Source organism: Panthera leo, chromosome B3, assembly GCF_018350215.1.
Source record: "Panthera leo isolate Ple1 chromosome B3, P.leo_Ple1_pat1.1, whole genome shotgun sequence".
In the NCBI taxonomy this organism is placed as follows: Eukaryota; Metazoa; Chordata; class Mammalia; order Carnivora; family Felidae; genus Panthera; species Panthera leo.
In genome coordinates, this window is record NC_056684.1 from 34,871,197 (window position 1) to 34,888,054 (window position 16,858).

General features: G+C 40.1%; 1 protein-coding gene across 1 annotated transcript in view; it reads left to right on the plus strand.

The window, feature by feature from the left end:
• The first annotated feature begins 3,047 nt into the window (after nt 1-3,047).
• UACA (uveal autoantigen with coiled-coil domains and ankyrin repeats) overlaps nt 3,048-16,858 on the plus strand; it is a 94,100-nt gene continuing 80,289 nt past the window's right edge. Inside the window, exon 1 of the mRNA XM_042941535.1 lies at nt 3,048-3,248. Coding sequence (XP_042797469.1) covers nt 3,165-3,248 — 84 coding nt within the window. The 5' untranslated portion in view covers nt 3,048-3,164. The remainder of the gene's footprint in view (nt 3,249-16,858) is intronic.

Consider the following 16,858-nt stretch of genomic DNA (forward strand, 5'->3'; position numbering starts at 1 on the left):
AACATATCTGTTAGTATCATAGGAGACCCAATTTAACCCGTTGGAGGATGGAGAGATCACTTTCAGTGGAGTGATCAGAGAAGGCTCTATGATAGAGGAGGGCACTTAGAACAGATGTATGATTTAAAAAACCTTTTTATTAAAGTATAGCACACACACTTAAAAGCGTACATCTCGTAAAGACTACAGGCTAACTGAATTTTCACAAATGGAACACACTAGTTACACAACCAGCGCTCTGGTTAGGTAACCAGATGGAATACTACAGTACTCCAGAAGCCACCTTGTGCCTTTTTCCAATCATTCCTGGAGGGAGTAGGATTTTGTTAGCTGAATGTAGATAGAAAGTCACTGGAGGAGGGAATAGCCTCATAAAGACGAGGAAATGGAAAGGCATGACCCATGTTTGCGGAATGAACTGAAGAGTAATTTGCTTGGAGCGTCAGATGGAGAACAGGGTTGAGCTCATGTCGTAGAGCTTTAAATGCCAAGTAAAGGAGTTAGATTTCATTCATCAGCTGCTGAAGGTTTTTGAGCAAGGGAGGAATATTTTGTTAAGACTTTTGAGGATGGCTGGTAATTAACTAGTGATGGGAAAGGTGAGACTGGAGGTTGGATGACTGGTTGGGAAACTTCTATAATATCCCGATATGGGATAATTTTGGCTTTGTAGTGGCAGGTGAAGACAGAGACACAACTGTCCACAGGCACCCTTATTAAGAGCCACCAAAAATTGAATAGTTGTGGATCTGAGGAAAGAGGAAGAGTCAAGAAAAGACAGAGACACAACTGTCCACAGGCACTATTAAGAGCCACCAAAAATTGAATGGTTGTGGATCTGAGGAAAGAGGAAGAGCCAAAGAAATTTCCTTTCATAGAACTAATTAAGGCAAAATTCACTGTTAATTACTTTTTTGTTAAGGGCTAACGCAATCTTTGAATGCTGCCTCTCCAAGAGAGCTCTAAAAAAAATTTTTTTTAACAATATTTAATAAAACCTTGAGTTACTTCTAAGGAAATTCTAAAGGAAGCCACTGACCTTTCAGACAAAAAGAATCCATTGTTAGTCAGAAACATGACTGTTTGTCTTTTCAAATGGGTGCCTGCTAGAATAAATATTTTGCTGGGAAAAATGGACCTTAATGATGATTGAAGATGTCATATTAAAAGCAAATTACTGGGTGTTGCTCACCTGCCTGTTTCTTCATCTTTCCTTTAAAACATTTTTTTCCTTTAAAAAAATGTTTATTTATTTGAGAGAGAGAGAGAGCAAGCGAGCAGGGGAGGGGCAAAGAGAGAGGGAGACACAGAACCCAAAGCAGGCTCCAGGCTTTGAGTGGTCAGCACAGAGCCTCATATGGGGGGCTTCAACTCATGAACCGTGAGATCATGACCTGAGCCGAAGTCGGATGCTTAACCGACTGAGCCACCCAGGCGCCCCTCTTCGTCCTTCCTTTAAATGATTCTCATTAATCCGAATTTCTGGACAGGATGAATTAATTCATTAGCTTTAGTGTATTTTTGCAGAAAATGAAAAATATTTTGAAGAAAAGGCCATGATATGTTTTCCTTTGGCAACTTCTTGTATCGCTTTGGCTATGTGGGTCATTTTTTTTTTTTTTTTTAAATAAGTTAAAGTATCAAATCAGGCTTTGCTTCTTCCATCAGATCTTCCTTGAACTTAGACTGTAGAGCTGGGCTATCTATGTTGTCTCCTAGCAGCTGAGGCAAACTCTACATACTTTAGTGAGATTACCTGTTTTACTGTCTTACTCACTAGATTGTAAACTTCCTGGATGCAAAGCAACATATCATGTTTATTATTTTCCCTCTGGTAACTAGCTGTGTATAGTACTCCTTAAACATATGTGTGGGTTGAATGAATAAATGAATGGATTGGATTCAGAGAATTGTGATGTCTTAACAAAATCTGTGCAGACTGATCTAATAGATATTAAATACTTTTTGTTGGGGGGGAGGAGGAAGGAGGACAATTACAGCTGAGAACCAAGAAATATATTACTATCCATATTAATTTATAAGTTTTTACCTGAAATAGTATTACTGAAAGCCTGGATTCTCATTGGAGGATCCAAGCTTTTTTCGTTTTCTTTTTTGGAGGAGTACAAACTAATTCAGTAGGCTAAGTAGGGAATACTAGAGCAGAGAGGGAAGATGAAGCGAGAAAGCAAAAAGTGTAGCAAAATGTGACTATATGGAACGCACTAGACCTTGTTTCCTCTTTTTTCCTTGGCACAGCACAAAGGGTTAGAGGTATACTTATTTCCCTTTCTCAAAAATTTCGTCTCTCCTTTTTTCACCACTGTCTTTACCACTGTATTTTATTGATGCTCTCCCACTCTCTCTCCCCCGCCATTCCATCTTTCTCTCTAAAGCAGCAGGTTCTTCCCTCAACAAATAATCACTGACCATCTAACATTTACTGTAACGTCTTTCAAAGTCTGTTCTTAACTGTATGTTTTTCTGTAGCGCCCGCACCTTATTCCTTAGAGGCTGTGGTATGTTTCCGGAGTTTAGATGCGTGTGGTTGTTTCCAGGCACTGGGATTTGTGTAGTAAAACACCGGCCGACGGCAGGGAAGTTGAAAGCTGTGTGTTCTTCCTGGGACCAGACGAAAGAAAGGGAACTTAACTTGGGGAAAAGCACATGGGTAGGAGATGGGGGGCGGGGGCGGATCCGGCCAATACGCGAGCTGGCTTAGGTTGGACCCTCTGCTCTCTTTAGACCTGAGACCACTAAAGTAGGCAGGCACCGGTGGCCTGGAGACTGGTTCCCACGTCCTTCCAAGTAGCCACCGCTCACCTCCGCCGGTCCCGCGGCTGAAGTTCTAAACTTTTCTTCCAGCAGGGAGAGGAAGGGTGTTAAGAAGTTTGAAAGGGAAGTCCCGCCCCCTTCCCGGATTCCGATTGGCCGGAGCCGGCCCCACCCCCGCCAGGGCCGCGGGAGGATTGGCTGCGGAAGGGGAGCCCCACCGCAGGCCCGGAGCCGGGGGCAGCCGGGGGGCCCCCCAGGTGGCAGGTGGGGCCGGGACCGCCGGCGCCGCCTCCGTCGCCTCGCCGAGCGCTCGCAGCCCGCACCCTTGAAGGTTCGCGCGCGGCTCGGGCGCGCCGCGCCGTCAGGAGCCGGACTGCGAAGACTTGGCCATGAAGAGTCTCAAGTCCCGCCTGAGGAGGCAGGAGGCGTCCGGACCCGCGTCGTCCGGCGCCGCCGTCGCCACCGCCAGCGCGGTGAGTCCCATGGCCCGTGCGTGTCCTGGGCTGCCAGGGCTGCCGGCGCTGCCCTCCCACGAGCCGCGGGGTCCTTTGCTCGGAAGCGCGCGCCGCCCTCCTCAGCCTCCTCTCAGCTCGTCCCTCTCCGTCGTCCCGGGGACTCCTCCTCCCTTGGGCCGGGGCTCGGCGTCGGCGCGGAGACCCTGGAGACCCTCCCCGTCGCCGCCACGGCACAGCCCCCGCCGCTCACCCCCAGGTCCCCGAAACTCCTGGATGAAACCCCGGCGCTCCGGGATTCAATCGGCCCCACTCCTCCCTCCATCCCGGGTTTCTGGCTCCCCTCTTCCCTGGCGACCCCGGCCCCTCCCCTCGCCCGGGGCTGGCCCGGTTCCCCACGCGCGTCCTGTCGGGCCGGGCCCGCGGGGGGCCGGGACGGGGGGACTAGCGCCCCACGATCCGGGTGGGCAGGGCAGCGGCCCGGGTGCCGGCCCGTCGCACTCCGCGCCCTCCTCGGGTCCGAGACTCCGAGGCCCAGGGGACGTCGGGTGCTGGCCGCCGTCGCTGTATCACTGGGGAAGCTGGATTTCTGAGTGAGGCGGACGGACTAGGGCGCAGATGCAGACAAAGCATCGTAGGGAGCGGTCCTGGAAGTGGTGGTGACGCTGGGAAGGTGGTGGTCCTGCGGGGCCGAGCTTCACCTGTGGGACAGACGTGCGGGGGGACAGGCGGGCGGCGCTCGGCAGCCCAGCCTCAGCGTGCACGCTCACGAATACTCAGGGCCTCTCTCTAGTTGGCAGCAGATCAGAAATCTTGAGAAACAGCCTGACTGCAGATGTTGGGATTTGGATAATTTGGCAAGTCAGAAGAATGGCGGTGTCATCAAAATTCTGCGTTATTAAATGAAAGGTTGCTTTAAAAAGTCGCGTACACGAGATGGGATGCCCCAACTGCCCAGTTTGCCCAGTTGGAGTTACTAAAAAGGGCCTTTATAATGTGGTACAAATTGTACTAAATGATTCTATGTGCTTTTTATGAGAATACTATTTGATCTGCTTCTGGTTAGGAGTTAATTCAGAATTGTGGCTTTCTCTTCGCCTACTTCTGCGATGATTTTACTCGGTCTTAACAGGACATTGTGGCAAAACTAGGCTCTTTAATTTCCAGTTTAAAAAAAAAAGGAAAGTTATAGATGGCACGATACTTGATGATTTGAAGTTTAATAAAGCATGGACTTGTTTTATAAGCACATAAGAGATTTCTTTGCTTCACGTTGTTTTTTAAAATAATAATTGACAAATATTTAGTGATATCAGAGGTCACCGTAGTTAAAGATTAAACTTTTTTGTAGTGCAGGTTGCCTTTCAGCTTTGTAAAAGATAAGCTTTTCTATATTTATTTGCTGTATTTTCCCATTTTGTTTGGCTACAGATCCACATCCCACTGGGAGGTTTCTATACCTTAATTTTATCCTGTTTTCTCCTCTAGAAATGCAGAGTATTTAATTGTTATTGCTATTAGCCTGCCAGTTTGCATTTTATACATTTGGAACATGAAGTGCATCTCTCCAACCTTAAATCTTTAGTATTTACTAAACTGAGCATTCTTTTTCTTAAAATAGCATAAAAATAAAGAGAAATACATCGTATAAAAAAGACAGAATCTGCCTGCTTAGAAAACGTGAACATTTTGGGGCGCCTAGGTGGCTCAGTCGGTTAAGCATGCAGCTCTTGGTTTCAACTCAGGTCCCGATATCATGGCTCGTGAGTTTGAGCCCCGCTTCATGCTCCATGCTGACAGCGCAGAGCCAGCTTGGGACTCTCTCCCTTTCTTTGCCCCTTCCCTGCTTATGCGCTCTCTCTCTCTCTCTCTCTCAAAATAAATAAATAATAGAAAAGAAAAAGTGAGCATTTCTGTTTAAGTTAGACGTTAGAATAAATTTTGTAAAATATTTAAATGAAAATAAATGAGTGTGATGATGAATGACACCAAACCAAGATAGAATGAAATGAATGTACAGGAGAAATAGATTCCTTTTGCTTTCAATCTATACCATAATCCCAAATGTCAGTCAGATTTGATCACATGTGTATATATTGTTGGTGTTACCAGTTAATTGCATATTCCTTCAGAGTGTAGCACATACAAACAAATATGAATATAAATATTCACCCTTTATGGGAATGATAACATACTGTACTTATTCTATATCATTTTTTTAATTGTAAATAATTAGGCCCAATCAGAGCTTCTCCATTCAGATCCTTGCTGTAATATGCAATGATGAATAAACCTGTGTATATTTCCAAGTCTGTGTGTGTATGTGCGTGTGTGTGTGCATGTGCGTGTACACTTGTAGGATCAGTTTCTAAAAGAATTGCTGGGTTAAAGGATACACGCATTTGTAATATTGAAGAATGTTAAATTTCCTTCCATACATCATGTACCCAATGTGTGAGAAATTATTTTTTCCATGCTTTTAAGAGCCTGCTGCATGTTTTCTTTCTTTCTTTCTTTCTTTCTTTCTTTCTTTCTTTCTTTCTTTCTTTCTTTCTTTCTTTTTTAAATCACAAAATTTTATTGAAAATCACTAAAGACCTAAATAAGGAGATAAATAACCATGTTTTGGAATGGAACACTCATTATCTTAAGAACATCAACTTTCAATTGGCCCATACATTCAATGCTATTCCATCCAACTCCCAATAGATCTTTTCTCTTTTTCATGAACAGTTTATCCTTTGCATTTTTCTATTGGCTTGTTGATTTTTTAAATTCATTTGTACATACTTTATGTCATGGAAATTAGCCATTTTAGTAGGAGTAATATTTTTTCTTAGTTGGTTATTCATCTTAGGACTTTGTTTATGGTGGCTTTTGCTATGCAGAAAGTGGTTATTTTTATGCAATTCAGTTTATCAACCTTTTGTGACTTTTAGGTTTACATTATATTTTCATCTTTTTACTCTGTAATATTAAGCAAAAAAAAAAATGTGCCTAATTTCTTTTAGTTTTTTAATTTGCTTCATTTTTAACATATAAGTGTTTGATCCATATAGAATAATCTGGTATAAGGCATATATATATGCGCATATATATATATATATATATATATATATATATATATATCTTGCTTCCCCCCCCTCCCTTTTACCCCCATGATTACCTAATTTGAATCTTAAAGCAGTCATTTGATTATCATGGTAATCATCATAATGTTCTCTGCACAACTTTGATTTGAGGAAGAAAAATCTTAACATGTGTATTTCATAAATCTTTTTCTTCTTGTATTTATTTAAGGTTATTTATTTGAAAGAGATGCATTAGCAATAGACTGAGGTATGTAAATATTTTATAGTATGTGAAATACAGATTATTACTAAGTTATATGTAGAAAAAGTCATTTAAAATATTTTGAATAGTACCATGGTTATAAATATGCCAATGAGTTTAGAGTTCACTCAACAGTGGTTATGTTTATATATATATATATATATATATATATATATATATATATAAATGTAGTTCATAATTATAAATTGTGGGTAAAATACATTTGAGAGTTTGTCCTATACTAGATGAATCTGGAGATAGCTGCATCTTTTAATCATAAAATAAAACTATTTTTGTTGTTGACATTTATCTTAATCACTAAATTGGAGCTTCAGATTTCTGAAAGGGATAATTGAATGACTGTAAATGCTATTTCAAATCTAGTCAATTACATATGCAATTATATGTACAATTATGTATACAATTATGTGTACAGTGAGAATAGACTATTCCGGTTTCACCTAGTTCAGACTAGGAAAATTGAGTAATTAAAATTAAGAGACTGTATTTCCAGAACAGTCACAGTAACAAATACTGTTAACAGACATTTTGGAAGGGGGTTCCACCTAAACCGTACTTATTACACTTATCATTTGTAGTGGAGTAAATGCTGATTGTTAGTTATCTCTGATATGGGAGGTTCTGCAGTTAGTTTTCTGCTGTTTCTCTAGGCTACTCTGATTTGGGGGCAATGAATTTTATGAATGAGCAACCAAATATGTTCTAAAGCATCTTGTTAATATCTCAGTAACCTGAAAAAATATTGGTATTTCTAAACACAGTTAGAGTTACAGATACAGCAACTGAAAAATATCTTCAAAAAATTCCTTTGATTCCCACTAAGAACACAAGTATGAGATGTTTAGAAAGTATAAAAGATTAAATTTTGTCTCAGTTATGATTTTGAGAAGCGTTTTCTGTTTTGGAGTACATTTGAAAAGATGTTAACATTATTATTATAACAATGATTTTTGGGTAATGTGAATAGTAAGAATTAAGATCACAAATTGTTACATTTAAACTCATGATACTTAATTGAGCATTGTTTACTCAATTTCATTTAGGATACCAACCTTTATTTTTGTTGTTTTCTTTTAAAGATTTTATTTTATTTTTTAAAGTAATCTCCACACCCAACTGGAGATCAAACTCACGACCCTGAGATCAAGAGTTGCATGCTTCATGACTGAGCCAGTCAGGTGCCCCCTGGATGCCAACCTTTAATTAAAAACGCTTAACTTAATTAAAGTTTTGTTCAGACAATTTCCTAGAGTTATCCCTGCATTGCATTTCTTGTGGTTCTTGAAGGAAGATCACAATAAAGAAGACCTATTTTTATACTTTTGATTTTAACTCCAGGGGATCATGCTTATTTGAATTGCTGAATTTTATTATAATACTAAAGCAGACAGTTGAGTTGGTACACAGGGAATTCAAGAACTTAAATGATGAGTACTTAAGGATTTCTTTTTTAAGTTTATTTATTTATTTTGAGACAGAGAGAGACAAGTGGGGGAGGATAAGAGAGGGAGAGAGAGAATCCCAAGCAGGCTCTGCACTGTCCTTGCTGAGCCCAATGTGGGGCTCGAACTCACAAACTATGAGCTCATGACCTGAGCCAGAATCAAGAGTCAGAAGCCTAACTGATTGAGCCACTCAGGGACCTGAGTAGTTAAGGATTTTAATTACTTTTTTTAAAAGTTTATTTATTTGTTTTGCAAGAGGGTGGGGAGGGGCAGACAGCAAGGGAGAGAGAGAGAATCCCAAGTAGGCTGTGCACTGTCAGCTCAGAGCCTGATGGGGTGGGGGTCGGGGGGGCAGGGGTTGATCCCATGAACTGTGAGATCATGACCTGAGCGGAAACTAAGAGGCGCTTGACTGAGCCACCCAGGCGCCCCTTAATTGCTTATTAAATTTTTTTTTTTAACGTTTATTTATTTTTGAGACAGGGAGAGACAGAGCATGAACAGGGGAGGGTCAGAGAGAGAGGGAGACACAGAATCTGAAACAGGCTCCAGGCTCTGAGCTGTCAGCACAGAGCCTGACGCGGAGCTTGAACGCACGGACCGCGAGATCATGACCTGAGCCGAAGCTGGATGCCTAACCGACTGAGCCACCCAGGTGCCCCCTTAATTGCTTATTAATAAGAGTGAAGTAATGATTGTAAATCTTTGTTTATTGTGCACGATACACATTTTTCAAATTTAAAATTATTAGTTCAGGAATTGGACCCTATTTAGTTTGGAAAACGTTGATGGAACATATAAGTTAGGCTCAAGAGTGAATTATAATTAAGTCCTCCGTGAAGAAATAGGTAATTCCAAGTTGGAAGCAGAAAATGCGTAAGTGGAGCCTGGAATCCTCTGTCACACTAGAAAGCAGGGAGGCTATCAAAGGTTCGGACTCAGGAGCCAACTTGAAGAGGTTCCCGTGTGGCCAGTGCTGGGACAGTTCCATCATCAATAAGGATAATGTGGCAGTGTACTAGTCTTTATATCTGTGCATTCATAATAATGATTACAAAACAAAGAGAAACTTGTCACTTTTGGAGGATGTTAGGGAGCCGATGTATTCTTTTAAGAACCAGAAAATAAAGACAAAGAATGAAGTATGATACTTTTCCTTAAGCCAACCAAGTATTTGATGAGGGAGGTTTCTTTTTTTATACAAGGTGTTTTCATCCCAGCTAATAGATGAAGTTGGGATGATGGAATTGGTATATGTCATAGTTTCCCAGCTCCTATTGAATTGATGGATCTAGAGCACAGACAGTGATTATCAGTGGCTACTAAGGTCTCAAAGGGAAAGACAACCAGATGGGTTGTTGTCTATTTCTCCTGATAGAAATATTCATGACTACCTATGAATAGTCTTGCCCAAAGAGCCTCCATTTAACAGAAAATACAGGTATAGAGCAACATGGGGATGCAGTGAATGTAATTGTGATCGTGGGAAACCCTTAGAACAAATGGCTTAGTTTCTTCAAAAGTAAATTATAATAAGAAAAAAAAATGGAGAAATCTGGAGATTAAAAGAGATTTAGGAGACATATTAACCAATTGCAATGATATACTTCATTTGGACCCTGATTAATCATGAAAATAAAATGAGGCAATGTAAACACCACCGGGATAAGTGATGGCATTGTGGAACCATTACCTAAAAAGATTTAAATGTGATAATGGTAGCGATGTGGTTATGTTTGCAAAGAGTTTTTATCTTTCAGAGAAACATTTAGAAGTATATTATTTACAGATGAAACGATGTGAAGTCTGGGATTTGTTTCCAAATAATCTGTGAGTGGGCGGGTGGGAGAAGTGAGTAGTAGGGGGTAGAGTTGAAACAGGGTTGGTCATGAATTCATTGTTGTGGTTGGCTGGTTCATGATACTGTTGTATTTACTTTTGTGATACTATTGTATTTTGTGTCTGTTCTAAAAATTCCGTAATGAGAAAGATCTAGTCACAGCCTTCAAAAGTTTTAAGAGCCAGACATATAATACGGTATGTTAAAAGCCAGGGAGTGATAGAGGTGTATATAAATTGCCGTGGGTGCACAGATATGTAGGGTGGAGGAGGAGGAGGTGAAAAGGTGAAGCTTGAGCCTGGGCCAGATAGACAGTTTGAAGGGTTGTCCAGGCGAAAGAACAGCAAACGCAGTGGTGTAGAGCTGTGAAATTCCATAGTGCATTGAGGGAGCATCAGACGTGGAAAGGAACCTTGGTGTTACCATAGAGGGTGGCGCAGATGAGGTACGGATGAAAATTTCAGAGTAAGGAGCTGGAGGGTGGCAGCTAGAGGGGAATAAAGGAAAGCTTTTATTTTTTGTTAACTTGAATTAAGAATTTGAATTCCTGGGCGCCTGGGTGGCTCAGTCCGTTGAGAGTCTGACTTCGGCTCGGGCCTTGGTCTCACAGCTTGTGAGTTCGAGCCCCACGTCGGGCTCTGTGTTGACAGCTCAGAGCCTGAAGCTTGCTTCGGATTCTGTGTTCCTCTCTTGCTCTGCTCCTCCCCTGCTCATGCTGTCTGTCTCTCTCTCTCTCTCAAGAATAAAGAATTTGAGTTCCTTGACAAGTTTAAGTCCTTGTTCAGACAGATTTCTCAATTGGTAAAATTTCATGTGAAGAAATTATTGTATAGGTAGGAGTTAACAAGTTTATCCTTCTTTTCTTTCCTGCTTAGAATGAGCTAATAGCCAGCAACATACTTGGTAAAGAAATCTACATCCAAGAATATTCAACTGAAACATTACAACTCCTGTGTTTCATCTCTATCATATTAGAAGACTTAAGTGTCCTGTTAGCAATCATGCAAACATTTGCCTTGACACCTAAGGCATATAATAAATTGTCGAAAATTTCCACCTGCTTGAGCTTAGTTATATAAGAGGGATCAAATTGATTTCTGTAGGAAATTTGCCAAAAAATGATGGTTGAAATGCACTTCCTGAAGTTATAAACAGAATGGCAGGATAATATACACTTGATGCCTCCTTATTCTGAATCATAAAATAATTAAAAGCTTTATGTAGCTTTTCTCTTCTAGGCTTAAATATATAACACAAAAAGACAAGAAAAGAATTACCCTTTTGTAGTCACAAGAACGGTTTTGTCTGTTGGATTTTTGTTAGCCTCGGAAGTCTTGACTATTACGAACATTGATGAATTTATTTCAGAATGGTATAGTCTCCAAAGTGATGTGCAGAAGATGAGCCATGATAGTTACTAAAGCTGTGGTGAAGGATGAGATGGGATGAACTGTATAATCGAATCAGACCTGGCAAGTGCCCTGGAGGGAGAATAAGTGTATGACTGAAGCAGTCAAGATAAGTGACTGCCTATTGTTTTAAAAACCTTCCCCTCCCCATGCCCTAAGAGTCATACATGTTCAGTATAGAAAACAAAATACAGTTGAAGATAAAGAATAAAATAAGTCACCCGCAATGCTTTTTACTATGCCATAAGCCACTGGTCATGCTCTTTTTAAAGATTGCATATTGCCTCTTTATTATTCAATCAGAATTTAATTATCTTGATAACAGTGATGATACATGTATCATTTTTTGGATCATCTTTGATTCTGATAAGCTTTGTACTTAAAATTATAAGTAATTTGAAATGATTTGAGCGGATACAAATGTCCCACCAGGAATACTTAGCAAATACTAGTCAATTACATAAAAAGAGATTATTGATAAGAAATCCAAGTGCCAATAGGCAATATGTACTGAGCATGTATGTCCCGGCATTGTTTAAAGTGTTTTGCATTAGCTTACTTAATCCTGACAGCAACCCTAAGGAGTGGGTACTATTGCTGTCATTTTACAGACAAAATTAAGTAATTTGCGTGCCTAAGGTGTCATAGCTAATAAGTAAGTGGACATCAGGTAACCTGACTCTGGAACTCATGTTTTTAACCATGTGAACTGATAGGATTTCCAAGAGATGGCATTTGAATCTTAAACCATGTATGTACCGAAGAAAATGAGAGAGAGGAAGGTTTAGAGGGAAGGAAGGCCTTTTACACTAAGTCTCAAAACCAATTTGTGTTCCTTCCAGCAGTGTAGAAATTGTTGCATTCACTACACCCTTCCAAAATGGGCACTATCATTTAAACCCATTTGTCGACCTGATCGGAAAAAAATTACAGCTTTAATCTGTGTTTTTGATTGCTAGGGAGTGTGAACATATTTCTAGGCTTATTGCCACTTTTAGTTTTTGTACTTAATTTTGTGATAATTGATACATTAAGAATCTTGGATTTTTTACATTCACTGTGGAGTGTAACTGGTGGTATAAAAGTCTTTAATTTGTCCTATTCAACTTTTGTCTTGAATTCTACTTTGTCATATTTTGTGATATTATCCCTTTTTGCTTTTGTGTGTGTGTGTGTGTGTGTGTGTGTGTGTGTGTGTGTCTTTGCCCAACATATTATCCTATCATTCTTGGTTTTAAATATTTTGGAGGACAAATTGGTGAAGCAAGATCTGAGAATCCAGTAGAACTAAAAATTGTGGGCTTACTAGCTGGAGGTGTGTGCACACAAGTGTGTACCATAGGGTATATACTTTCTTGGCGGGGGAGGATGATATGTTTTTAATACTGACCTTATTGATATGTTGTCAAGGTTTGACAAATTAACATTTTATATTTAAAAAAGCACTTTATGACATATCGACATTCATGGCAATGGCTAAGTAGATAAATGTGGAAAATGGAGTGTTTTCTTAACCTCAGAAAAGCCAAATTGTGGGCCAAAGAATGTCCACTCATACATACCTCTTGAAACCTTGTCTGAGGCAGTATGGAGGCAGGGCAGTGTGTCCGCCCACTTGGGTTTGAGTCTTGCTGCCCCTTTGTGACCTTGGACAAGTTACTTAAATATATTTGTTTCCTCATTTGGAAAGTGGGATTATTAATTAAAGTTAAGAACTCAATAAATGTTAGTTCTTATTATTACGAACTGAAAAATCTCACCAAAGTTCTTTCCATTTTTACCCTTATAACCAGCTGAACAGCAGTTTTCCTGATCTTTTCCTTTCCAATTAATACATGCTCTTGTGGACTTTTAGATCTGGATCTTCAAAGGACCATCTGCTCCAGTCTCTTGCCCCTAAGGATATAAGTGGTGTCTCTATGTTTTACTTATTGAAAAACCAAACAAACAATGTTTCTGAGGGATGAGAAGATGAGGAAGATAGGAGGCTGGAAGTCGGGAGGGGGAATTCTTTAAACACATGCTACAAAGTACTAACTGCTGTGACAGGGGAATGGGTCTCTGCGGTCTCCGTGCGGATCCCGTCTGGGGCTGAGGAGTCCGTGCAGGTGTTTTCCTGCAGGATGAGCCTGCTGCTGCTGCTTTTTGAAACTTGGAGGTGAGATTCACACAACACAAAGTTAATCAGTCACAAAGTGAACAACTCGGTGTCATATAGGGTGTTCCCAGTGTTGTGTAACTGCCATCTCTGTCTAGTTCCAGAACGTTTTCGTCACCCCAGAAGGAAACCCTGTACCCATGAAGCAGTTGCTTATGCGATCCAGGAAAGGAAGAAACTGCTCTCCGAGGCAACAGCAAGAGAGCAAAGGCACAGGGCAGAAAAGTGTCAAGAGTGGGGGAAGAGGGCAGCTGGTTTGTCAGTTTAGCTTTGGTGGCTCCTAGAATGGGTAATAGGTGGGGGGATTGAGTAGGAGATAGGCAGGAGGGGAAGTTGGGACTAAATCTCGGAATGGCTTAAAATACGCCATATTTTAAGAGTGTTGGACTTTGTCCTGTGTATTCAGAATTTGGGAATCACACGATCAACTATGCTTCGGATGGATTACTTGATAGGCCTGTTTAGGAGGGATTGTAGGGGCTCAAGCTTGGCGGGCGGGTGGATGGTTCATGAGGCTGTCACCGTAGTGTAGGCAGGAATCCCCGAGGGCCCAAATCCTTACAGTGCTGTAAGGGAGAGAGAGGAGGGCACTGTTAGAGACATGGTATCTGAGACCCAGAGAAGTTGTGACTTGTTAAAGTCACAGTCAACAGACAAGAGCCCTTGTTTGCTGGCCCTCAGCGAGCCCCAGTGAGTCCCCCAGGGCATGATGCAGTGTGTGGGAGGCATAGTCCCTGACCAGAGGTAATTGTGTGCTAGAACACTGCCTGTGTCTTCTTGTAGGCCGGCAAGTTGGCATTGTTTTAAAGTGAGCTTGATTTATAACCAGTTTGGACGAATAGCTCAATATTCTGATGATGCTATTTGCAAAATACTTTTGAAAGTTTAATTTGCTATTCTAATAATCTTTATAGGCACAGATTTTGAGCACATATCTAATTTGTGCTAATAAAAGTTTTCTCCAACTTTTATTATGAAAATTTGAAATATAAAATAGTACAGTGGATTAGGATCTACTTGCTCATTACTTAGATTCAAGAGTCAAAATTCTGCTGTATTTGCTCTATCTATCTATATGTAATATATACACACATTTTTCATTAAGTCTCTTGAGAGTTGCAGACATTATATTTTACCTTTAAATACTGTAGCATCCATCACTTAAGGATAAGATATCTTCTTATCTATGATATAATACTGATATTTTAAAGGAGTTTGTGACCACTAAACCAGCCCTGTAAGAAATATTAAGGGGGACTCTTTGAGGGGGCAAAAGATGAAAAAAAAATACATATATATACATATATGTATATATATATATATATACACATACATATATATACATATATGTATATATATGTATGTGTATATATATATATATAAATAAATACCAAAAGCAACAAAAGGTTAGAAAGGACCAGAGAACACCACCAGAAACTCCAACTCTACAAGCATCATAATGGCAATAAGTTCATCTTTCAGTACTCACTCTAAACGTCAATGGACTCAATGCTCCAGTCAAAAGACGTAGGGTAACAGAATGGATAAGAAAACAAGACCCATCTATATGCTGTTTACAAGAGACCCACTTTAGACCTAAAGACACCTACAGATTAAAAATAAGGGGATGGAGAACCATCTATCATGCTAATGTTCAACAAAAGAAAGCTGGAGTAGCCATACTTATATCAGACAATCTAGACTTGAAAGACTGTATCAAGAGATGCAGAAGGGCATTATATCATTTTTTTTCATTTCTTGTATTGTTGCTTTTGGTTTCTTATATTGGTCTATTTCATAAGAATTTTTATCAAAATCAATGCTTTTGTTTGACATAAATTATTCTACGATTTTCCTTTTCCTTGTGTAAATAGAAGGAAAATGTGATGCAGTTTTAGAAGCATCTTTCATTTTAGTGTCATACCATATAAGTAGAGATATTCTATAGGCAGAAGATCAGGATTAAGAAGATGTCCGAAAATCTTGGTTTGAGTCCAGGCGCTGCGATTGAAAAGCTCTGTGAACTTGGGCAAGTTACTTTGGAAGTTCCAATTCTTTCTCTTGTAAGGTGGGGATAATTTTACTTGCCTTTCTACCCTATCAGAGATTATAGGTAACTAAAAAGAATGCCAACATTTTGGAAGCTGTACAACAATGTAAATAGAAATTTCAGCAGTGGTTGTTATCTGTCAGTTAAAACAATTACATTAGTTTTTGTTAGGTGTACCTAAAATTGTACTGATCCTATTCTGAAAATATAGAAAGCGTTGCTCACATCTTGACGGGGTGAAGAGTAAAGTTTATTGTTTATATGTGGAATGAAAAGACCTTCTGAATTCTAATTTGAATTGCTTTTTTCTAATGTTTGCATGAATAGAGAATAAGACTAAGAAAAGTACAACTTTTGTTTTTGTACAAGGGGATTTTGAATTGGTTAGCTGAATTTAAAAATACACTTGCAAGGGAGAAGTCTTTGTCAGGTTACAAAATACGTATTTTTCCCCACTGAACTTTCCTGGAGTAACACAATGAATGACTACTTTGCAGGCTGTGGAGAAAAGGGCACTGCAGTAAGAGTTGAAACTATGGCTAGTATTTTGTATTTCTGACCGTCACAGGCTTCTCATTCCAGGGGTATCTCTCACAGCTATCAACATGTTCTTTCTGCTGTTAGTACCAATAGGCAGGATCCTGGCTCTTTTTTTTTTTTTTTTTTTTTTCCTGGAGACAAGACTTTGGAATTCTATTGAGGGACACGCTACTTATATATTTGCCACTGTATAGGTTATAATTACTTTGAGACTAAAAATTTCAGCACAGTTCAGTTCCCCCACTATTTAGCAGATTTGGTCTTCACAGTTTCATTGCCTGCCCTCAATTTTTTTGTGTCACTTCTAGGAGCTGTTATCCGAGCTCCCTTGCAGACTGCCCCAGAATTTTTAGCTCAAGAGTAGCTGAGATTTAGAAAGACTTTCTTCTCTGCCTAGGGGGAAGAATTTCCTGAAGGCCACAAACGTATTTATGATCTGTTACATTGTATTTTCATTCAAAAATATTTATTTAGCACTGACTATATGTCAGGTTCTTTTCCTCCCTCCCTTCCTCCCTTCCTTCCTCCCCTCTTCTTTTCTCCTTTCTTTTTCTCCTCTCTTTCGCCTTGCCCGCCTTCTTTTTCCTCCTCTTCCTTCCCTTCCTCCTTTCTCTTTCCTCTTCCTCCTTTTTTCTTTCTTCCTCCTCCTTTCTCTTTCCTCCTCCGTCTTCCTCCTTTCTCTTTCCTCCTCCTCCTTTCTCTTTCCTCCTCCTCCTTTCTCTTTCCTCCTCCCTCTTCCTCCTTTCTCTTTCCTCCTTCTCTTTTCTCTTTCCTCCTCCTCCTCCACCACCTGATTTGTGTGGTGCCGATGGGAACTATCTTAAACCAAAGTCAG